The 23,851-nt window shown below is 38.9% G+C and overlaps 4 protein-coding genes across 5 annotated transcripts in view; 3 read left to right on the forward strand and 1 right to left on the reverse strand.

The window, feature by feature from the left end:
• Positions 1 to 13,013, reverse strand: part of khdrbs2 (KH domain containing, RNA binding, signal transduction associated 2) — an 83,909-nt gene extending 70,896 nt beyond the window's left edge. For both annotated transcript variants that reach the window (XM_088013230.1, XM_088013229.1), the window contains exon 1: positions 12,128 to 13,013. In XM_088013230.1, the coding sequence (XP_087869356.1) occupies positions 12,128 to 12,542 (415 nt within the window). In that variant the 5' untranslated portion in view covers positions 12,543 to 13,013. The remainder of the gene's footprint in view (positions 1 to 12,127) is intronic.
• On the forward strand, positions 1,625 to 7,209 carry LOC148155324 (uncharacterized). Its single transcript, XM_088013241.1, has 3 exons — positions 1,625 to 1,857; positions 1,981 to 7,149; positions 7,194 to 7,209. Exons 2-3 carry the CDS (start codon positions 2,738 to 2,740, stop codon positions 7,207 to 7,209), a joined length of 4,428 nt encoding a protein of 1,475 aa, XP_087869367.1. The 5' UTR covers positions 1,625 to 1,857; positions 1,981 to 2,737.
• Positions 7,197 to 9,341, forward strand: LOC148155325 (uncharacterized). Its single transcript, XM_088013042.1, has 2 exons — positions 7,197 to 9,153; positions 9,277 to 9,341. The coding sequence occupies exon 1, from the start codon at positions 7,232 to 7,234 to the stop codon at positions 8,759 to 8,761; it is 1,530 nt and encodes a 509-aa protein (XP_087869168.1). The 5' UTR covers positions 7,197 to 7,231; the 3' UTR covers positions 8,762 to 9,153; positions 9,277 to 9,341.
• Positions 13,014 to 20,094: 7,081 nt separating the features above from the next.
• LOC106911446 (isoaspartyl peptidase/L-asparaginase) lies at positions 20,095 to 23,299 on the forward strand. Its single transcript, XM_014978251.2, has 6 exons — positions 20,095 to 20,805; positions 21,252 to 21,394; positions 21,594 to 21,757; positions 22,049 to 22,167; positions 22,297 to 22,407; positions 22,669 to 23,299. The coding sequence occupies exons 1-6, from the start codon at positions 20,571 to 20,573 to the stop codon at positions 22,875 to 22,877; spliced, it is 981 nt and encodes a 326-aa protein (XP_014833737.2). The 5' UTR covers positions 20,095 to 20,570; the 3' UTR covers positions 22,878 to 23,299.
• The last annotated feature ends 552 nt before the right edge of the window (positions 23,300 to 23,851 follow it).

The raw sequence follows: 23,851 nt of genomic DNA on the forward strand, positions 1-23,851 counted from the left end.
ACTGACAATAGCCAGACAAAAATATGACTGTGGATAAAAGTGTGAAGAGGAGTTTGTGAACAGCCACAATTTCCTATCAAAGCAGCTGTCAAAACAAGTGTCATTCATTACGATCGTTGCTGAGAGTTGACAAAACCTCAATTACTGGTCGCCCGCAACATGCTGTAGTGAAAAGTGGTCCAGATCTAATTTTAGCATTTTACAAAAGCAGTCTTAAGTTCTTCAATAGAAGGTAAATGGGCTTTTCCCCCCACAGATGCTTTTTTATTTAAGTACTTAGGACACTGCAGGTGAAACACGACAGAAATACAACTCATTCAAAACTGAAGAAATTGGTCATCAGAAAATGGCATTTAATCTGCAACTTGATTCAAACCCCTGGGCTGTGCATTCTGATTGGATAACACAGCTGAGGACAAATCCTTTTCAATCAGGAGAAATGTCCAGCAGGACCAAACTCAGGCAGAGTGGATGTCTGCCTGAAGCAGCTGGGAGCCAGAGGACAGCAAAGGAACACAAAGGAATATAAAAACAACACACCAGAGACGTCTGCAAAGGGGAAAAGACAGGAAGCCTAAATCGAAATTTCAAAGTCTAAACTGATCAGTTTAGTACTTGAATCCAATATGATTCTGGTCTGATATTCACTTGGGATGTTGTTTCTACTCGAACCCCACTTTAAAATGCTCAGCAGCTTTATCCCTCACCCGTCTGTTGTGTTTCCTTGGCCTTCGTGATACTGTTTCCTCTCTAGTGTTTCTAACAAACCTTCATAAAATAGACATATTTGTTCCAGAATGAAACTACACACAAGTGGCCTCCACTAACTACAGAGGGTGAGAAAATAAAATATCTAACAAAGTGTACACATCGTTATCTGGCAAATATTTCTGCACCAGTTTGAGCAAGTCTAACACGTAGTATCCCAATAAAAATCCTTGAAAGTTAAGGTTGCAATATGACAGAATGTATTTCCTATTACAACATTTTTCTGCCAAAATATAGCCTGATGGAAAAGGACTTAGTTTGGAAACAAATGAGCTTATGAACGTCGAGACGCCAGTGCTCATCTCGATGTCCATCACTTCCTTCCTGCCTCCCTTTCTGCTCATTAGAAATCCCTCTGGTTTCCATACATGGCATGTAGGCGAGTCTTGCAAGGAAAACCAGTGGGATCTATTAATGGCTCGCCTTTCTTGTCTCTGACTCCCACCCACTATAAAAAAAAAAACAAAAAAAAAAACACAACTCCACTGTTCTTCAGCGAGAAGAAAGTAAAGAGCAAGAAAGAGTTGACTTTCGTCTGTCAGTCTGAGAAGTCATTAGCCTCCTGTTCCCACTGACAAATGCCTTCAACAGTTTCAGCGAATGCCGAGACAGCTGTGCGCACTGGCTGTTAAAGCTGTTTTGTAATGTTATTAAGTTCATTGTTTCTTTGAATGTCAAAAAGATATGAAAGTTCCTACAGACTAAAACGCAACCGCGCTCCTCCGGCCTTACAGGACAACCAGGTGATAAATTATCCTCTTCCTAAGCTATCATATATCTGCTCAAATATAGACAAATGATTATGCAGAGTGCATCATTCGTTCACAGGGCGTGTATAATATATGTAGCGAACGCAGTCAAGCATTTTTATGTATATTTTAGGAAATATTGTTTGGTTTGGTTAATAGCGTTATCTGACCACTTCAGCAATTACGTCATCACTTGGTCACGTGATGCTTTCGATAAAGGGCTGTAAGTTTCGTTTCATGCTCAGTTGGTTTGCAAGCGGTAATAGGAAAGACAAAGAACTGAAATTTGGAAGAAATGGACTTCTAGCAACTCCTAACCTTCTGGTTGGAGGGGCATACGGTATGGACAATTGAATGGAATATTCTTGTGTTTGTATGTGTAATAAGTTTCATTCGAACAATTTATATAAGAGAACATGACGGTTTAACTGATGTATATTTGCCACTGTGTACTTTATTGCAGTGTTCACGGTGGTCTTGGGCGTTTATGTGACAGAAAATTCCTTTAATAAACGTTTGGAACCATCAGTCGGAGCGTTGCATCTTCATCAACCAGTGAGAAAAGTTGGGAGCAGCTATAGTGAACACGTTAACCGTATGAAGTGAACACGTTAACCGTATGAAGAGAACACGTGCACCGTATGCAGCTCAGCTCGAAGCCAGAGAACAACGAGGGAGACCGCACGGTGAAAGCAAGCTGTGAACTTCTCGCCAGCCATGCTGAGATGGATGGGGGAGAGGGAAAAAGGACCGTTGCAGCTTGAAGACTACAACTCGCCTGCAGCTTGAAGAAAACTACCGCTCGTCTTTCAACCTTGCAATCTGCTCGGATCGTTGCGATTGCAGTGACTTGCAAAATATGGCGGCGGCTTGCAATCAGGGCAAGGATTGAGACTGCGCCGTTTCCACAAGTAATCACAAGAGCAACAGCGCGCCGTGGTCGTGAGTGGTATCACCAAGCCTTTGGCTTTCAGGTTTTAGTTGATAAGAAACAGTATCACTTGTAAATATTTGAAATTAAGTGTGAAAGGCCATTGTGTGCATATTTTGTGTGAATATTTCTGGCCTGTGTTATTAAGGAACTAGATATTCCTACTTTGGATTTCCTGTTTGGTTCTATATGTGTATGCTTGATATTTGAAATTAATACTGAGGATTACTTATAGAGCAAGTTTAGCTTAAGGTTTTGCTTAAGATTTTTATTATTAATAATTCAGAAAATGGATCAAAGTGAAGAGAGTGCTCTTGTACTTGAGGGAGTAATTCAGGCTCTTGAAGAAGAAAAAATAGACTTACAAACCAAGTTAGAAACTGAAACAGATGCAACATTAAGAGACCAAATGACAGAACGCATTGCTGAAATTGATAACAGTCTGCAAGCACATAGCGTAGAGAGTCAGGAACCAATTTCTGAATCTGAACAACTTAGGCGATCAGAAAGAGAGCGTAGACCAAGCGAAAAATGGCTTAACTATGCAAAAGAAGAGAGTGCAAAAAAGGAAAGAAAGTTTATGTTAACTTATGTCAGCTTCAAAGGTGAGGTTCAGTACATTAGGAGCCAACTCAAAAAAGAATGTGACAAAGAGAGTCTTGAAAGTATGACAGCTACTTTAGAAAGATATGAGTCACACCTAAAGCAGGAGTATGACAGCTTACGTGCATTGACCACACCAAGCCAAGACATAAGACGGCGAATGGATAGCTGCACCTCAGTAACTAAGGAAGTAGTTGCTCTGTTGAAAATACGTTGCTCAGAAATAGGCAAAGAGTTCGATGCTGCCGCAGTGAAGAAATCACTCGTTAAATTACTTCAGAGAGACGATGCCAAATCAGTATATGGGTCTACTGTATCGAGAGCTGGCGCAGGTAGCGTAGCAGGAAGTCAAATGTCAATTAAAAAAACAGAAGTAGCTGCACGTTTAGCATCCAAACGTGCTGAAATAAACAGAGAGAGTGAAATAGCTGCACAAAGAAAGGAAGTGTTTGCTCAGCAAGAGAAGTTGAAAATGCTGGAAAACCAAAGGGATCTGGAAGCTATGCAAGCTGAATATGATGTGTATGAGGAGGAGGAAATGAAAATGAACGGAGAAACAGGAGAAAAGCAAGAAATAACTCTGCCTCCAAGTCAGCTCCAAGGAGAAAGGAAAAGTATAACTCTGTCTCCAGGGCAGTTCCAAACTCAACATAACCCAGTGCCATGTGCTCAGATTGTCCATGAAACACCAGTCTCTCCTCGTTCTGAAAAACAATCAGAGCAAAAGCTGAATGATGCGACACTAGTGCAAGCCTTCAAAGAATCTCTGATGTTAACAAGACTTCCGGCACCGGAGCCATCCGTTTTTACTGGCGATCCTCTGAAATTCACTGAATGGCGTACTAGCTTTAAAGCCTTGATAGAGACTACCTGTACAAGCCCAGCACATAGACTGTTTTATCTCAGAAAATATATAAGTGGAGATGCGCTGTCTGTGCTGGAAGGAACTTTTTACCGAAGTGATAATGAAGCATATACGCAAGCCTGGGATGCACTGAACAAGCGCTATGGGCACCCATTCATAGTGCAAAGAGCCTTTAGGAGTAAACTTAGTAGCTGGCCCAAGATAGGACCAAAAGAGCCACTAAAACTAAGAGAGTTCAGTGATTTTCTTGTTTCATGCAAAAATGCAATGCCTCATATATCAGGTCTTAAAGTTCTAGACGATTGTGAGGAGAATCAAAAGCTGCTTCAGAAACTTCCTGACTGGACAACCACTCGATGGAATCGAATCGTCACCAAGGAATTGGATGACTGCAAGCCATACCCAAGTTTTGAAGCATTCTCAAACTTCTTAGCCGAGGAGGCACGCATTGCCTGCAACCCGGTTTCCTCGCTTCATGCTTTGAAGAAGACAGACGAGAAACCAGGCACAGAAGTAAAACGCATCAAAGTCAGAACCCTCGTGACAACAACAAAGGTTGCTCAAGGGAAAGATCCTCCAGCTAAGGATTCAGGTGAATCAGCAAGCTCAACAGATAATTCATCTGCTGCTCAAACAAAGAAGCAAATAAAATGCATATGCTGTCAAGAAAACCACTTCATTTACAAATGTGAAAAGTTTGCTGCTCTGACTCTTGAAGAGAAGAAAGCGTTTGTGAAAACCAACAAAATGTGCTTCGCCTGCTTGAGAGTTGGCCATGTTGCAAAAGATTGTCGGAAAAAGGCTACATGCAATGTTTGTAGAAAAGGCCATCCAACTCCGCTTCATGACGAACCGGCTCAAGTGGAGAAGTCTGAAGCCAACCAACAGAGAGACAGTAACGCTACTGCTTCGTGTAGTATGAACATGGCGAATGCTGACCGCACTTCAATGATAGTCCCAGTGTGGCTGTCTAGTACTGTCAAAAGTAGCCCAGAGATCTTAGTGTATGCTCTGTTAGATACACAAAGTAGCAATACATTTGTCACTGAAGACGTGTGTGAAAAACTAGAAGCACACACTGAGCCAATTAAGCTCAAGTTGTCAACAATGACTGACAGGTCAATAGTGAATTGTCACAGAGCCTGTGGGTTAAAGGTCAGAGGATACAGTTTCGAAGAATGCATTGAACTACCACCAGCTTACACTCGAGACGATATTCCGTTGGAGAAGACCAGCATTCCAACTCGAAAAACAGCCAAAGGATGGACACACTTGCTTAACATAGCTGATGAGATGCCAGACCTGCTAGACTGTCCTGCTGGACTGCTAATAGGCTACGATTGCGTCAGAGCTCTAAAACCGAAAGAAGTCGTATCAGGAGCGGAGCATGAGCCATATGCAGTGAAAACAGACCTCGGGTGGAGCGTGGTTGGTGCCAAAACACCTAATACTGGTGGAGGAATAAATGCAGGATTCTGCTATCGCATCTCTGTAAAGGAAATTCCACCTATTACACCCGCATGTGCGATTAAGGCTCTTGAGAGAGATTTTCAGGATACAAATCCTACAGATGGAACGATCTCCCAAGAAGATATTCAGTTCCTACAAATTCTGAAAGAGGGAATCCATCATAATGACAATGGATATCTGGAGATGCCTCTGCCTTTCAGAGAGCGCCCCCAGCTCCCTAGCAACAAGCATTTAGCCACAGTTAGGCTGAAACATCTGAAAGGGAAAATGGACAAAAATCCCAAATACAAGGAGGACTATGATCAGTTCATGGTCAATGTTTTCAAAGATGGTGATGCAGAGGAAGTCCATGCAACATCAAAGGATGGGAACACCTGGTACATACCACACCATGGAGTGTACCACCCGCGAAAGCCAGAAAAGATCAGAGTTGTCTTCGACTGCTCTGCCAAATATGAAGGCACTTCGTTGAATGACCACCTTCTCACGGGACCGGATTTAACCAACGCCTTGACTGGAGTGCTGTGTCGGTTCCGACAGTATCCAATTGCAATCAACTGCGACGTGGAGAAAATGTTCCACCGCTTTCATGTCATTCAAGAAGATCGGGATTTCATGAGGTTCCTGTGGTGGGAGAATGGGAACACAGCGAGTGAGCCCAAGGAATACCGCATGAGGGTGCACATATTTGGAGCGGCATCATCGCCAGGTTGTGCGAATTACGGCATGAAATACCTCGCCACCAAATATGAGCATGAGTACCCCATGGCAGCAAGCTTCATCCGTAGAAACTTTTATGTGGATGATGGTCTTGTCAGTTTGGATACCGTGGAAAAGGCCAAGCAACTTGTCCATGAAGCAAGAGAAGTCTGTCAGAAGGGACAGCTGCGTCTGCACAAGTTTATTTGCAATAACGAAGTGGTCTTGGAGAGCATTCCAGAGAGTGAGCGTGCTCCACAAGTCAAGGACGTGGACTTAAACTACACAGAGCTACCAGCTCAGAGAGTGCTAGGAGTTAAGTGGAACATTGAAATGGATGTCTTCTCATTCAATGTGGTCCAACAAGAAAGAACAGCCACTCGACGAGGCATCTTATCCACAGTCGCCAGCATATATGATCCGCTAGGATTTCTGGCCCCCTACATCTTGACTGGGAAAAGAATCTTGCAAGAAATGTGCAAGCGAGGTGTAGGTTGGGATGAGCTTGTCCCACCAGAGTTAAGGCCGAAGTGGGAGACATGGCTCAATGATCTGAACAATCTTCAAACCATTCAAATAACAAGGTGCTTTGTTCCCAACAATCTTGGCACGATCCAGAAGATAGAGCTGCATCACTTTTCTGATGCCAGTAACGATGGCTATGGGCAGTGCTCGTATATCAGGATCGTGGCTGAAGAACAAGTGCATTGCACTTTAGTTATGGCCAAGGCTAGGGTAGCACCCATGAAGATTGTCAGTATACCACGTCTAGAACTCACCGCTGCCACAATCTCTGCAGCCATAAGTAAAGTTCTCAGAGAAGAGCTTGACTTGAAAATCGATGCTGAGTACTTTTGGACGGATTCACAAGTGGTACTGGGGTATATCAAGAATGAGGCCCGGCGTTTTCACGTCTTTGTTGCGAACCGGATCCAGAAGATTATAGACTCTACTGACCCCAATCGATGGTTTTACATTGAAACAAGTCAAAACCCGGCAGATTATGCATCTAGAGGACTCAAGGTGGCAGATCTAATGGCATCAGATTGGCTAAAGGGACCTAAGTTCTTATGGGAACAGGAAATTGTGACCAATCCAACAACCCCAGAGCTTCTCATAGGTGACCCAGAGGTCAAAGTCCTGAAAATGGATGTTGTGCAGGAAAATGACCTTTTGATAAGGCTGGCAAGGTTTTCAGACTGGGTCACTTGCCTTAACGTCATTGCTCGCATTCAGAGGCTGGCTCATAGGGACATATCTGGGCCTGTTACAGTAGAGGAGCGAAAGAAAGCAGCTCTTGTGCTGATCAAGGCAGCACAAAAGGAAGCATTTGGAGAAGAGCTGAAGCTGCTCAGCCAATCACAAAAACTCAGGAGAACTCACAAAATGTATGAACTCGATCCGTTTCTTGAGGACAGAGTGCTCAGAGTTGGTGGCAGGTTAAGAAGGTCATCAGCGTCGCTAGAGTTCAAACATCCCGTAATACTCCCGAAAGAAGGCATCGTAACGCATCTGATACTTGATCATTGCCATAAAAGAACACAGCATCAAGGCCGAGGGCAAACACTCAACGATCTCAGAGCCAATGGCTACTGGATTATGGGTGCTAGTAAAGTTGTGGCCAAGCACATCAGGAGTTGCGTGACCTGTAGGAGGGTGCGGGGTCGAACTGAAGAACAGCGTATGGCTGACTTGCCTGTTGATCGAATAGAGCCATCTCCTCCTTTCTCATATACAGGCATCGACTGTTTTGGTCCTTTTTACACGAAGCAAGGTAGAAAAGAGTACAAGAGATATGGGCTGTTGTTAACATGCCTAAGCTCTAGAGCCATTCATATCGAGATGCTCGAGGACCTGACAACTGATGCATTTCTAAATGCATTAAGATGTTTCATTGCAATAAGAGGAACAGTCAGACAAATTAGATCTGACCAAGGTACAAATTTTGTAGGAGCAAAGAGTGAGTTGGGAAAGTGCTTGATGGAACTTGACAAGGAAAGGATTGCGACCTATCTCGCAAGAAAGGAATGTGACTTCCTTATGAATGTTCCCGAAGCCAGTCATATGGGAGGCATATGGGAGCGCCAGATTCGGACGACAAGGAGTGTGATGAGCTCTGTCCTAGCTCAGGCTAACGGAAGACTGGATGACTCCTCATTAAGAACGTTCTTCTATGAGGCCATGTCCATAGTCAACAGTCGCCCGCTGACAACAAACACCCTAACTGATCCCAAAGGTGCTGAACCCTTGACACCCAACCACTTACTTACTATGAAGTCTACAATACCCCTTCCACCTCCAGGAAAGTTCGTTCAAGAAGATCTGTATGCAAGAAAAAGATGGCGCAAAGTACAGTATCTCTCAGAACAGTTCTGGAACAGGTGGCGCCGAGAATACTTAACCAACATCAACCTTCGTCAGCAGTGGCATGCAACCAGACGAAACGTGCAAGTTGGAGATGTAGTTATCGTTAAGGATGAAAACACTCCCAGAAATGAGTGGCCACTAGCTAGAGTAGTTGAGGCACAGAAAGATGATGATGGTCTCGTACGAAAGGTGAAAATACAAGTAGGCCAAAATAAGTTAGGACCAAAGGGTGAACGCTTAACACAACCTTCATTTCTTGAGCGTCCAGTGCAGAAATTAGTTGTGTTAGTTGAATATTATTCAAAATAGCTCAGCATTAACATGAAAATCAGTCACCTATTGTAAGATCTATTGATGGAAATTTTGGGTAAAGGTTAAATTTGAAGTTATTGAAAATTACATGTTTTATTTCTTTGAATATGGTGAAAGTAAACCTTTTGTAATTTTGGTGGCAGTGTAGCGAACGCAGTCAAGCATTTTTATGTATATTTTAGGAAATATTGTTTGGTTTGGTTAATAGCGTTATCTGACCACTTCAGCAATTACGTCATCACTTGGTCACGTGATGCTTTCGATAAAGGGCTGTAAGTTTCGTTTCATGCTCAGTTGGTTTGCAAGCGGTAATAGGAAAGACAAAGAACTGAAATTTGGAAGAAATGGACTTCTAGCAACTCCTAACCTTCTGGTTGGAGGGGCATACGGTATGGACAATTGAATGGAATATTCTTGTGTTTGTATGTGTAATAAGTTTCATTCGAACAATTTATATAAGAGAACATGACGGTTTAACTGATGTATATTTGCCACTGTGTACTTTATTGCAGTGTTCACGGTGGTCTTGGGCGTTTATGTGACAGAAAATTCCTTTAATAAACGTTTGGAACCATCAGTCGGAGCGTTGCATCTTCATCAACCAGTGAGAAAAGTTGGGAGCAGCTATAATATATTTCTTAAATATGGAGATGTTATCCAAGACCACAATAAATCCATGTTTTGTGTTGCATTGTCTGTGATATGAATAATGCAGGATTACGTGCCTTTCTGTTCAGTGATAAATAACTGAATCAATAAATTGCTGAAAGCAGTTTATCTTGCTGCCCGCAGGTATGCAGGATTCTGCATTATCAATGAGTAAAGAGTTTCGTGAAAGAAAAAGAAATCCCAGCTGTTACCTAAGATTAAGCCAGCAGAATTTTAGAACATTTCCAGAGGTGGTTGTCCAGTATTATGGATGATGCTTTAAATTGAAGTTTTCACAATGATGTAGGGGAAAGCACACAGCTCCAGTGTATTATTTATGCGTCTATCTGTAAAGCATCGCTAGTCTGCACTGTTAGTTCTGGTTAATTGAGAAGCAAAGTGTATGCGGAGAAAGTTTAAAATCGCCATTTGATGAGTTCTTACACATGACAGCGTCTTAATGGCCTCTGTAACATGTTTTCTTGTTTTCACTTTTTTTGTGCATGTGAGTCAGCCTTGAGAAAATCTGGCAAAATGTAGTGTGTGACAGATGATCCCATCTGCACTCCAGTAAGCGCCAAAAGCGGCACTGTCAGGTGTCTCATCAACACATTTCAGCAGGAACACAAAAGGGAGGGGGGACCGAACTGCAAAGACATCCTGTCCAGTTGATGCACATTACTCTCACACAAACACGCTGACATACAAGTTTTCTTTAAAAATATTAAACTTTTTGCATCAGTAAAATTGTAAAAAAAAAAAAAATATATATATATATATATATATATATATAAGTATATATACTTATTTGAATTAGAACTCTAAAAGGAGAAGGTAATCCTACTTAAACTACACCACTATGGGTTTCAAATGATGCTTAAATGGAGGAACTTCAAGGTCATTGGGGATTTTTTTTTTTACTTTTTTTCATGTTTGCTTGATAGATTTTTTTCATAAAACTTATTCATTCATATATTTACCCTGTTTTTATACTGTCATCTTCTACAGTATTTTACAGACAACTCGTCATTTTGCATTCTAACTTTTTATCTTTAATTTGGTTTCTTTGAGGTCTGATCTTGCAGCAACTAAATTGAGGCGATGAGAAACACATTCAAAAGTTGAGACACGTTAGAAAAAAAATTATGCTCCTTAATGTTAATGTAGAGTCACAAGTGAAACTAATGGATGTCTTGGGATGCTTTCCTGAAAACGTGGGTTGGATTTAAATATGCACACTCCTAATAGAGAGGCGTCCACAATTGACATTTGAGGTCACTTTGAGTCTGCGAAGGCAGGTATGAAATTGTCTCAGGATGACTATGGTTACATGATATCAGGAAAACATGTAACTGTGATATGAATATTGCAATGACAACATTGATCAAAATTAACCCACATTCTTCTTCATCACAGTCGCCACTACTTTCTGTGAGCTTGAGCATCTGGCTATTAAAAAAAGAAAAACTACAAATAAGACTATTATTAAAAATACACCAATTGTAAAGTGTCTTAAATTTGCACAAAACATTAAAACAAAAAATGTTCCCACTTGATCTAATAGCTTTGATTTGAGGACAGAAAAGCAAGTTATATTACTGCTGCTAAAGTACTTTAGTAAATATATCAAATTAACATTATGTATATAATTTATTTACTGTAATATTGATTCATAGGATCATGGAAATTACAGGACTAATATCGGCTAAATTAGCAGCAGTTTTCAAACACTTTTTGTAGATAATTATTATTTTTTTTGTCATCTGCTGATAAACGTAGATGATGTCCCAGGTTGCCAAGTTAAGTTTTAAAACTGTACCTAAAAAATAATAAGAATGATATGTGTTGCCTTCTTTCAGCCAGCTGACTGGCGGTGTGCAGAGACAGACAGAGGAGGGCTTTGCTACTCCATGTCCATACGGCTGGGGATGACTCTGGCCACTCCTTCACATTCTCCAGAACATCAATAAACAGTTTAAACCACAGGAGTTGCATGTAGAAAACTTCAGTCGTTTTTAGGACTTTAATGTTTTAAAACCTCTGTGTACCTTGACACTTATCAGCAGCCTATGCCAAAATACGACAATCAGTACAGGAAGAAAACTAAATCAGAAAACCTAAAACTCTGAATTTTACAAACCTGCAATATATTTAAAAAAAAAAGCCAAACCTGTTTTAGGTCAATCTATCTGACATTTCAGAATTTTTTTTTTTAGTCTTATTTTTAAAAATGTTGTTTCAATTTCGTTCAGCTTTTCCTCCTGTTAAAACAGTTTCTATAATATTTATAAAAGATGTACTATATGGTCTCAGATCCCTTGACCAGAGTCTGGTACTTTTCTGTTCACTTTTTGTCAAATAAGGAAGACGAACTTAAGCGACAAATAATGACAGATTAACCTTTTTAACTCCAATTCATCACAACTGGTGTGATTTGTTAATTGTTTGATTGTTTCACATGTAAATCTGAAATGAGCTTTCTGCTCAAATCCGACATGTTATGCGTCTGACTTTTTGGGAGACAAGGTGATTACTCTTTGACTACACTTTACTTTCCGCGTTTGCAGAAATCCTGCAAAGTTCCGAAGTAAACCACATATCAGTTGCACTCAGATAAACTAAAGTAAAGTCTTCTTGTGCATTGCCTACAGTAAAAAACAGCACGTTAACGCTCACAGCAAATCAGATTTTAAATAAATAGGCTACCTGACTTACCCTCTGCTAGAAGCCGAACCGCATGAACAAAAGACGGGTCCAGGCTGTTTTTCTCGGCCATCAGTTCAGGTAAGCACTTATTCGGATGCATTATGATCGCAGCGAGTCTCCCCACCGGGCAGTACAGGTGAGACCACCGAACTGAGCGTCGGAATGTAACTAAAAAACAAAAATCTTTCCTTCCCGCGTTCAGGTGGCTGCAGTCTGTCCGTCCGGAACCAACACAAATCCCGTCTGTGAAATGTAGCCGTTCCAGATCTGCCGCGAAAAAGCTGAGTGGAGGATGAGCAGTAATCAGAGGTGTGAGTCCATCTCCGCCGCCGCTGCCTCTCCTCTGTAAGAAAGCCGCCAGACTCTCGTCAGACTCAGGGGGTCTGCAGCCTGCGCTCCCCTTCCTCCCGCCCCTCGGCAACATTATTGGCTACATTCAGTGTGGGACTGGTGCTGATGAAGACTCAGCCAGGTCCCCTCTGAGCGTAAACCATCTGTGCGCTGAAGATCGCACTTGTTCATGCAAGATATGCGACTTGGTAAAATAATGTCTTTTTTTTTTTTTTTTTTTTTTAAACAGAAAATAAATGCTTTATAAGGAGGCTGAACAAGGTCCAGCTGATAAGGTGTCCTTTATCAATCAAAAGTTTAACTTTTGTTCTACGTGGCTGATTGGGCATTGAAGTAAGAAAGCCTTTTTGTTTGGCATATGGTCCATTCACCTTTTTTAATTACAAACTCCTTACAAATTAAGTTGCAACTTGTGAGTTTCTGTTGTTTAACAATATTCACAATCAAATGTGCTCATTGAGAGTAAAAGACAACTTTTTGTAGTCGTTCATAATGCTGAACTCTGCTTGATCTATTCGAAATGTTTGATTTTATAAAGCAGAGCCATCCGAAAGGCAAAGCAGGCTACTGCTTGGGACCCCGGGGCAGCAGGAGGCCCCCAGGAGAGCTTCACTTCTCCAACCTAACATAGATTAAAAGGAAAACAACTTCTCATCTGTAGTCATGTTATTTTAAAACAGTGCTTTGAAGTTATTGTTTAAAGTTTCTAAACATAAAATTCAAAAGAATGTGAAATTATTTGTATTTATAGTCTGATGTTTTAGGTTACCTGCCATGATTTAAAGCTGTTGGGTATTCCTTTCTGCTAGTGTCTATGCTGGAGCCAGATTTAATGCACAGTGTGACTGCAAATGATGCTTGATAAATAACTGATGATCACAAGATAAACTCATGGAAAAAATTGCAACTATTTTTAGAAAGTTAAAGTGACTTACTTGAGGGTCAAGCAAAAATGTGCAACGGATTTCAAATGCCTCCTTAATCTTGTCATAATATTAAGTTGAATCTTAAAGTCATCGTCTTCCCAGCATGTTGCCTGTCCAACTCACTCACAAATGAGATTTTAGCAGATGAGCCTGGCAAAGGACCAATTCCATGCTCCACTTGACCTTTAGAGTCGTGTCTCTTCCCACCAATCAGAATCATAAAGACTGCGGGGGACCTGCAGACAAACTGTTTCACAAGTGGGTGTTAATTATTCTGTTGTTATTTATGTTTCCTCCTCTAATAGGATGAGTTGTTTACTGCGTAAATTAAACATCTCATGAATATAAACCTTGAGGGACTTACAATTGGCAAGAAATACCAATCTGGCAGACTTTGATGCGATCTCTGGTACATAATAATTAAAAGAAATAAAACTGAGACAAAATGCACTGTTCTGCAAATTGATACAGATCAGCTGAATTTGTTGTCATTAATAATTATTTTCAACATTGTTTTTAAGGTCATAAAGAGTCCTGGGTTTTGTATCCACTGCGACTGTCTTGTTGTGGAAAGCCTGCAGATAAAATACAGGACAAACACAAATGAAACAATGCACATTCACACCTCTCCTTTGAGTAAATTAATATTCCTTCCTACTAATTCACCTTTCTGTCATAGCCCAAACAGGTGATTGTTTTTTGACTTCATTACATGGGCTCTCCTGAATGAAGGTACAGAACATGGACACTCCTCTTCTTCACATAATTTAAACCAGACGGCTGTTGGATCACCCATTATCTGAGATCTTGTCATTTAGGTATCATATGCCCAGCTGGATATTCCAGATCCAGAAAGATCTGGTACCCAGGCCAGAAGGAACAAAAAGTCTCTCCCATGAGTTTTAGTTCTTATTGGCTCTTATTCAAGCTCTCATTGGTTGTTAATAAGAGGTTGGATGAGAGTTTTGGCTCTCATTGGAGCCAAAACTCCAATAAGAGCCATATCCTACTGTTCCCTTCCCAATGTGTGCAGAAATCATGCAAAAGAGTTTACCCAAGAGGCACTCTGAATAGATGCCAGATCCATTTCACGTGACTCCATTTGATGCTGAGTCGGATCCATTCTACTCTATTTCTATTTCTACTAAGTGTGTTGGATGGGCTTCAGGTGATAGTGGTTGCATTGTCTGTGGGTGTGAACATCGGTTAGGTTTACACTTTCCAGTGCAAACACGGCATTGCCTGATAGGCTTTTCTGTGCTACAACTGCTGCGAGTTTAATATTTGATCTGAGCCAGAAGTGTTAATCCAGTACATTGTTGTTTCTTCTGGACACAAATAGAAACATTTCACCTTATATGTACAATAATCTTTAGGTGGAAATTTTACTTGGTTGCAGTCAGTGTAATGTGATCATTCATACTGTTATTTTTGTAATCACCATAATTATTGGATTGATTTGTTTTAATGGTTTGTTGTTTTTGATGGGAAATGGGAAGTCTGAGGTAGGACGCAGATATTTATTAATTTTGGGGTGATATTTGCCTCTTTTTTTTACCTGAACTCTTGAGTCTGATTCTATGATCCGGTGTTGGACAGTTGTAAACATGTTCTTGCCGCCCTCTGTTGGTCACAATGCAACACTACAAAATATACTGCAAACAAATTGCAACACTGGAAGAGGGGTTACACCATCTGCTGGTCAAAGTACAACACTACATCAGACTGCCATCAAGCCGAGAACATTTTTATTTTTTTTTTAATATAATTTTCAGCAGTTTTTTTTTTTTTGGCTTCATAAAATCGAGTTTTCTAACTTTCACAGTTTGTTTTTATTGTTTTTATTCATTTTTGTTTTTTTAAATATCAAAGTTAAGGAAGTCAATGAATGATCTATTTTGCAGAACTACATCTTTTAATGGATTAATGTTTTCCTGGATTTAATGTGATCTACGACAAAATTTCATTTTGTGTATTTAAGGAGCCTAATGAATATTTTTTTTAGAATATTTTTGTTCATACTAATATTTGCTTTAAAATTAAACTTGCCAGAATTTTTTGTTTGCACTTTGCAGTTTGAAATTTTATGAGATTAGGGAAAAGTAATCATAAAAATGATCTAATTTATTAGACTGGAAAAAGCATTCACCAGCAAGGTGGGTTAAAAAATGCATTTAGTTTTTTTTTATTATTATTATTTTATTCTGTTTTTAAAAATAATTTTCTGTAACGTATCAAAGCTGCAATAAGTTCTATTATGGTTCACAAAGCACTACACTCAATTTTGTTTAATTCAGAATATCAAAATGCATGTTTATGTCATGATTTAGCTAATTATGCATTAGTTTTAATATGTTTACATATTTTTACTCTTACATATTTGACGGTGTTTGTATGTGCACAACACAATTTATTCTAAAAATAATCTCAAGTACTAAATAGAGACAAAAATAGTGAACTATATATATGTTTTTTTGTTGTTTTTTGTTTTTCCTTCTTTTGTCATTATTTTTCAAATAGTTGAATATTGTTTAAATTTGTGATCATGACATAAATGGCAGTAACACAGACGTAATTGGGTATAGCATGCAGTCCTGCTCGACATTAACATTTTCAGTACTTGACAGGTATTCTGATTTGAAATAGTTAATAAACACATATATTTTTGACAAATGATGTTTTTGAATTGGTGACAATGTTTATACTTAAAATAACCATATAATGATGTGTCGACCTATACGTTTTCTTAAAAAAAAAAAAAAAAAAAGCAAGCCAACTAAAGAAGCCCAACTTAATTATTTTAGCACTGTATTTGGGCTGCTGCCCCTATTAGACTTTGTTTGGCTCTGGAAGTACAAATGTGGTATAAAAGTTAAGTCCTTCAGGTTATCCTTTTTTATGCAAATAGCTTAAGTGCCTTGACTGTTGTTGACTTGAATTCAATTTTAATATAATTATGATTTTTCGCGGTGATATGTAGTCCAGTCGGAAGTCCTGTCATCAATTATGTAAGACGTGACGTCAGTGTCCTGAACGCGTGAGAAACTCATTCCTGCCGAGAATGGCATGCCCCGTCGCGGGAACGCGCATCGCTCTCAACTCTCTCATATTGATAACAAAAAGGACTGAAATATGACCGACGAGGCAACTTTTAAAACTATTCCCAACACTGTCATGTTTCTTATTCATATAAGCCCTAAACTTGTGGGACTTCTTTGGCAGATTATTTGCTTTTTCTATTAACACCATAATAGTTTAAGGTTTGTGTCAAAACTTTTTAACTAGCGATTAATCGCTGGTTGCAAATAGGAATCAGTCTAAGAATTACATTCACTGACGGTAAATTGCACAATTTGGTTATCAGTAGGTCTAACTAGTGAATAAGACATAATATGTAGAATGTGTACATTCTACATATTCTACATATTCTACATATGTAGAATGTACATATGTACATATGTACATATTGCAATATGTTGCAATATGTTATCCATGCAACATATTGCATGGATAACATGCAATATGTTGCATGTTATCCATATTGCAGAACCCTTTTAAAGCAGGTTCTATGTACATTTTGTTAGTAAATTTAACGGGGGAAAAAACAGCTAAAGAACAATGAGAAGATTTTCTTAAATGTAATAATTTGACCATTTGAATCGTTTAATTTTCATGTTGCTTGTGACATCAAGTGGTAAAACCAACATTGTGTAGAGAACCCACCAGCTGACACAGATTCTTCCTGTGTTGTGCATGTGTGCTTTTATAGCTAAAAGTAGTATCATCAGAAAACATCTACACTGTTGACTTTTAGCTATAAAAGCACACATACACACAATCTGCCGTTCTAAACTGTCAGCTGGGGGGGCGTTCAGAGGACGACAGGCGGCGCTGGCGGAAATTTTTACAAAAGGGGGGCGCTGGGTTTCCTTTGGGGGGCGTTTGGTCGAAGGTAAACTTTACACCTTAAATGCACAACAATACCAGTTTAGACTGAGCAACTTGGTAAAACTGTATTGTGTAACATTACAACATGATTGGCTGCAACTGTATCGATGGCAGCTTTTCTTCTCCTCAGTGTTTGTTAGCTTTTGGCGCAGCTCCGTTCTCCTGCTACTGGTAGCTTCACCGCATCAGTTCAGCGTTACACCGGCTGATGACGTTGCTGTGATTCACTTTGTCTGGTATTTTTGTAGGCTACATATATTTTGGCAGTTCTGTGATCATGTCAAAGCAGCAACTTATATTAAAAAGTGTTTTATTTCCGTTTGAAAGTTGCATGCTTCCATGGAAGGACAACAGAAAATTCCTCTTATAAACATGTAATAACTAAAATCACGATTTTAGTAATTTAGTAATTGTATTCCTCTGAAAAATGAGCGCATTTAAATAAAGAAATCCCCCCATGGATGATACCACGATAGAGGGCGTTCATTTTATAGCGTTAACACAGGTGCTGTAGGTGGTCCGGTATGAAACGGGGGTGATAGAACAACGGTACTACCACAGCACTTTTAAATTTCAATAATCAGAATACCGAAAATGTTTCAGTTGTTTTAAAAGGTTTATGTCACTCTGCGTTTTCCCCATCGATACGTTTCCCGAACGCTTCGCACCATAGGGGGTTAAAAAAAAAAAAAAAAAAAAAAAAAAAAACGACGCGCACATTGCGCAAAACTCTGAAACAGGAGAAGCGGGACATAAAACGGAGCAACGGGCATAAAAACAGGGAATCAACACATGATGTGAAACACATGACAATTAGGCAGCGCAGCAGGTGATGAGTTAAGATTACTGATGGTGAGCGTGCCATGTGGGTGAAGTTTTATGGATGATACTCTGATGTCCCATTCTCATGAAGGCAGCAAAGAGCTGCACCACCAGAAACCGACAGAAACACTGAAGAGAAGAAGAGTTATGACTATTGTAGATGTTTTGATTTTTATGCTTGTTTATGTATTTATCATCAAAAATAATTTCCCAGAGAACAAAAAAGCCATGGGAATAGAAATTATTTTTACAGGTGTCTACGAAAAATGCAACTTAAAATTGGTAGGCTTAACAGCAGCCAATCAGAGTGGAAAAATATTCTTGTTCTGTGCCATTTTCTAGTTGTTAAATATTACACAAAATGACCAGATAAAAGATGTACAACAATGTCAGTTTAAACTTTGAACTATTTGCAAAAAGTTCAAATAGTTCTATCCATTAAAACATGGATAGAACTGTAACTACATTAGTGATAGTAACTGCCTACAATTTCTTTGGTGGGGAGTGGTGAGGGACCTGGATAGAGGCTAGGGGGGGCGCTGGCCCGAAAAAGGTTGAGAAACATCGTTCTAGTACTTTCCGCACGCTAATTTTAGGAAGAGTCTGTGTCAGCTGGGTTCTTCACACCACTTGTAGCTGTTGCATGCAATCTGAAAATGAAAAGATTCAAATGATCAAATTATTACATTTAGAAAAATCTTCTCATTATTCTTTAGCTGTCTTTTTCCTTTAAATAGTACTTATTTACTTGACACAACGTATCTTCAGAATCTATGAAGTTGTTTAGGTTCTGCTATAGGGATAGCAATGCAGAGGCTTCTTCAGATTTACTGTAACACAGACCGCGCTACAAGAGATCTCTCCAAGCTACAATAACCCTTTGAAGAATTAATGAGTCACAACGACATTTCATTTCCCTTTGGGATTAATAAAGTTTTTTTTTTTTTTGAATTTGAGCTTGAATATTAAGTGTAAAACATTCGACTCAAACGACTCGGCAAAGGTGTCAAAACCGTATTTTCTTCAAATAATCTGCGAAAGAAAATACACCTTTTAGGCCTTACATGGAAAATAAACATGAAAGTTTTACGAAAATTTTTGAAGGTTGTTTCGTCAGTCATATTTCAGTCCGTTTTGTCACTAATATCCCAGAGTTTATAGCGATGCGCGTTCCCGCGACGGGTCGTGCAATTCTCGTCAGGCATGCGTTTCTCTGCATAACACCCCTCGCTGTCTCTTGGTGTCGGGAGACCGTCTCTTCTGAAAGAAGGTTGGAAGTCATAACAGGTAAGGGAACGCTGACATATCACTCTGTGAAATACATGCTTTCACAAACCGTGCGTAGTGAAAAGAAAACAAGTGCTAAGACTCCCAAGTGCTCTCCAAATCAGCGCTATGTCATCCACTGTACACACTGTACAGAGACAAAAAAGTGAACCAATACATTTAAAACAACATTTAAGCTAGTTGCACAGAGAAAGAGGGGTTACGCTCCCATAATGTCTGAATCCCGAAAAGAGTTAAAAATAACAAATTGAGGGGTATACATTTTTTTTTATCTCTCATGATCTGTATTTGCACATTTACGATAGACGTATTATAAACTGAAGAGATTTCAACCCCCCGTAAAAGTTAGCCATACTGTTCAGTTAGTCCTGCTGTTTCTTTTACTTGCGCTAATAACTCAAACCCCCTATACAGAAATTCCTCAATCATTCACAGTGTGTGCAGATAAATTTATTTTTTTATTTCCTTTTAGGTAATCTGTTCAGAGTTACTTACATTCCACAAAGCCTCTTAGTGTGTATGCAAATCTTTTTTAAATAAAACTTTCGCTAAATAAAGTTTTGTTGTTCTTAATAGTTGACGCTAACATGCGATTTGTAATTTCTTTTCGGTTCCTTTAAGAACGGCAGTCCCACTTTCCTGAACGGTTGAATTTTGAAAGGTTGAATCACATGCTAACTTCTATAATGTGTGTGGTTGGTGCATGCAAAATAAGTCAAAAGCATGCCAGAGTTGGGCCTGATTATTTTTTACGTCTGCTCTTATTTTCTGAAGAAAGAAAAGTTCACTCCCCAGTATCCTTTCACTCTGTAAAATGCTCAGTTAAATATTATTGCCCGCTTATATGTTATTTCATCTTGACTCAAACACATGGGTTACCTATTTGGACGGAACTCCTTCTGGTGTCTGTTGATAAATGACATACCTTCAGTTCAAATTTCAAAGTTCAATGTTGCTCTTAGTGTCAGCTTAAAATTTAGTTTATTATGGCCTTCAGTCAAAGGCATTATAATATATTATAATTATGTTTTTTTTTTTTAAATTTTCTTTTGTTTAGTTTTAATTTAGACATAGCTATATAAAAGTAACTCATTAAATGTCAGGAAAATGTTTGCAGTATGTTGACATTCTTGTCTGTGTTACAGTTTTCCTGCAGGACTCTAATGATGTCAGCAGTGTTAGTTGTTCACGGTGGTGCCTGGTCCATCCCAGATGAGATGGCCCCTGCCTCTGTTGATGGGGTAAAAGCAGCAGCACGCCATGGATCTTCAGTCCTGAAAAGTGGAGGGAGTGCGCTGGATGCTGTTGAGGCTGCTGTGAGGGCTTTGGAAGACAACCCCACTTTTAACGCAGGTGCACAAAATGCCATTTGTCACTTCAAGATAAATTTACACAGCTTAGTTTGAATTTACAATACTCTAAAAGACTCATCTATAATGGCAATACCCATTTACTATGCGGTCCAGATATATCAGAACATTGTCTCCATCTACTGGTGTTGATAGTAATATTTTAATTTTATTTGTAATATTCCTTAGCTTGTGCTTCTTGGCCTTTTCACAAGATTCATCTTCAACATTTTAGTGTCTCTTATCCCTCAGAAGTTTGGAGACTTTAAAGATTGTAATAGATCTGGGTAAACGCCACAAAAGCTGGATATCAACAGTGTTTTATTATGGAGTTAACATTCAACTCCACCTGGTGGACAATTGAGGAAGTAGTAGCCAAAACATGCAAAAATCTTATGTTTTCTTTCTGTACAAACACATTACAAAATATTTGCAAACCTTTCCTTTTAGGGTATGGAGCAACACTAAATATTGATGGAGAAGTGGAGCTGGATGCCATTATTATGGATGGAAGGACTCTTGCCAGCGGGGCGGTGTCTTGTGTAAAAAACATCGCTAATCCTGTGTCCCTGGCTAGAGCTGTCATGGAGAAGGTCTTTTTGTTCTACTTTGTTATTTATTCTTGTGCTCTGTTCTCTTTCTGTCTTTAAAAATATAATAGAACATAAGTTAAATAGTATTAGTGATAGATGAGGACTCTTTCAATACTTTCGCTTATTAAACATTAAAAAACTCAAACATTATCATCAGCTAATTGAATTTTAGGATGTAATAAGCTGTGGAAATTTTCAGACATCCCACGTAATGCTGACTGGCAAAGGTGCGAACCAGTTTGCAGAAAGCATTGGCATCAACGCCATTCCCACTGATAAACTGGTGACAGAATATGAGAAGAAGGAATGGGAAAAGCACAAGAAATACTTTGCAGGAGTAATGGAAGAATTCAACACTAAATGGTATGCAGTTTTCTAATGCACTGTTCAATCCAACTTTTATACGATGGATGTCTATTCTGTTTTCAGTAAAGCCAAAGGTCCTTTATATCAAATCAGATCTGTAGCCTTAAAAATATTGCAATAAATCTGTCCTTTGCGATTTGCAAAGACGATTGCAACTTGATATGTTGTGCTGCTTTGGGGCCAACATACAAATCCCCTTGAATCCGGCAGATAACTCCAAATTAGCTGTCTGCATGTATGCTGACTGCACGTTTTACTTTTTAGTTAACAAACTTTTCTCATTGAAAGGGCTCATGATACCGTTGGGGCGGTAGCTGTGGACTGTGCTGGGAATGTTGCATGTGCAACATCAACTGGAGGCATCAGGAATAAAATGGTTGGCAGAGTTGGAGATTCTCCTGTGATTGGTAGGGTGTATTTTGAAATTCCGGAAGAACATAATTATTTTCACTAAACATTTTAATGAAAATAATCTGTCATTAAATTCTGCGCAAACAGAATAAAAATATCTTATTTTTGTTTGTCTCGTAAATAAGGCTGTGGAGGATATGCAGATAACTCAAGTGGTGCTGTATCATGTACTGGACATGGAGAATCTATTCTTAAAGTGACTCTGGCCAGACTCATCCTGTCTCATGTCGAACAAGGTAAAAAAAACAAAACAAAAAAAAACACAAACCGCATAAAGTAAGATTTTACCTGTAGTCAAACATTAGTTGGATGAATTTCTGTGCTTTTTTGTACTGCTGTGATTTTCAGTTTATGAACTGTTTTTTTTTATGTGAAACTTTCGATTGTGCCAATCCTTTAAAAAGTGGAATTTTTTTCACGTAACTTTTAGTGCAATTAAACAACCACACAATTATTCAAGCAATAAGTTCTCTCTTATTTTCTTTCTGCTCTCACAGGAAAATCAGTAGCAGATGCCTCACGGTTGTCCCTGCAGTACATGGGTGATCGTGTCCAAGGAGCAGGTGGCACAATTGTAGTTTCTCCATCAGGGCAGTGGGCTGCAACATTCACCACCGAGCGGATGGCTTGGGCTGCTGCTGCAGACGGTGTGTTGTGGTTTGGCATAAACCCAGAAGAGAGGCTGAATGAGAAACTGTCCCAGTAGAAGAAGGGTTTTTTAATTCTTTTTTTTTTTTTTTTGAATAGTAAATAACATGCATTTCAAAAGTAGTGTGTTCTCTTTTATAGAAGTGTTTTTCTTTCACTCGGTGCATATTAGTGAACAACTGACTATAATTAAATATGTGTACAATAATAAAATAAATGGATTTCCTTTCATTTCAGAAATATTAATGAAAAGTATGTTTATAATTGACTAATGTATTGATTGCTTGATATGTGTTTCATAGAATATTTTCACACATTAAGTTGTTTATTGTCAAACACATATTTGAGTCCAGTGCTAATAAAACATCTCTTGTAAAATAGACTCATGAGGACTTTTTGGCATTCCTATAATTCCAAATGTCATGAGCATTGCTGTCAGCCTTGTAATGCTTAAGCTTTTGTATGTTTCAGAAGTGGCATTCTAACATCATACATAACTAGAAATAGAGAAAGTGTGAACTTTTACATACATAAAGACCAAATTTTCAATTCTTATTTAAAAACTTACTAGATAAAGCAATCTTTTATATTAATAAAACAATACCACTGATAGCTATGTTTATTTTATGTAGTATATTTTTGCAACAAATTTAAAATGCAAGCTTTCTAAACACAAGGGAAATAGTTTACTTAAGTATCTGGGCTGAGTGTGGAATAAAACTACCAAGCACAGTATTAAATTAAGAGATTTTTTTTCCAAGTAAACTACGGAAGAAATTCTGTAATATGCCACGTGTTCTTGGACAGGTTGTCCTGAAATGTGAATTTCCCTTTGGGATTTATAAAGTACATTGATTGATTTCATTTACCCAAACTAATGACCTAACTGGAAGCCATTGCTCTAATACTCAACAAAAGCTTTTAAAAATGTCATAAACAAAATATTAGTAAAATAAGTATTAAAACAAGGCACTGTCCAATAGGATTGGTAGAAATCTGACCTGAAAAATTCTACTAAATAACTGATGTCTA

Source organism: Poecilia mexicana, unplaced genomic scaffold, assembly GCF_051168715.1.
Source record: "Poecilia mexicana isolate PSO_F unplaced genomic scaffold, ASM5116871v1 scaffold_15, whole genome shotgun sequence".
NCBI classification, from domain to species: domain Eukaryota; kingdom Metazoa; phylum Chordata; class Actinopteri; order Cyprinodontiformes; family Poeciliidae; genus Poecilia; species Poecilia mexicana.

Bases quoted from the DNA above. Each gene is read 5' to 3' on its own strand.
- LOC148155324 (XM_088013241.1), top strand. From the start codon at position 2,738: ATGGATCAAAGTGAAGAGAGTGCTCTTGTACTTGAGGGAGTAATTCAG.
- LOC148155325 (XM_088013042.1), top strand. From the start codon at position 7,232: ATGGATGTTGTGCAGGAAAATGACCTTTTGATAAGGCTGGCAAGGTTT.
- LOC106911446 (XM_014978251.2), top strand. From the start codon at position 20,571: ATGTTGACATTCTTGTCTGTGTTACAGTTTTCCTGCAGGACTCTAATG. The intron at 21,395-21,593 runs GTCTTTTTGTTC...GGAAATTTTCAG, and splicing joins CTAGAGCTGTCATGGAGAAG to ACATCCCACGTAATGCTGAC. The intron at 22,168-22,296 runs GTAGGGTGTATT...CTCGTAAATAAG, and splicing joins TGGAGATTCTCCTGTGATTG to GCTGTGGAGGATATGCAGAT.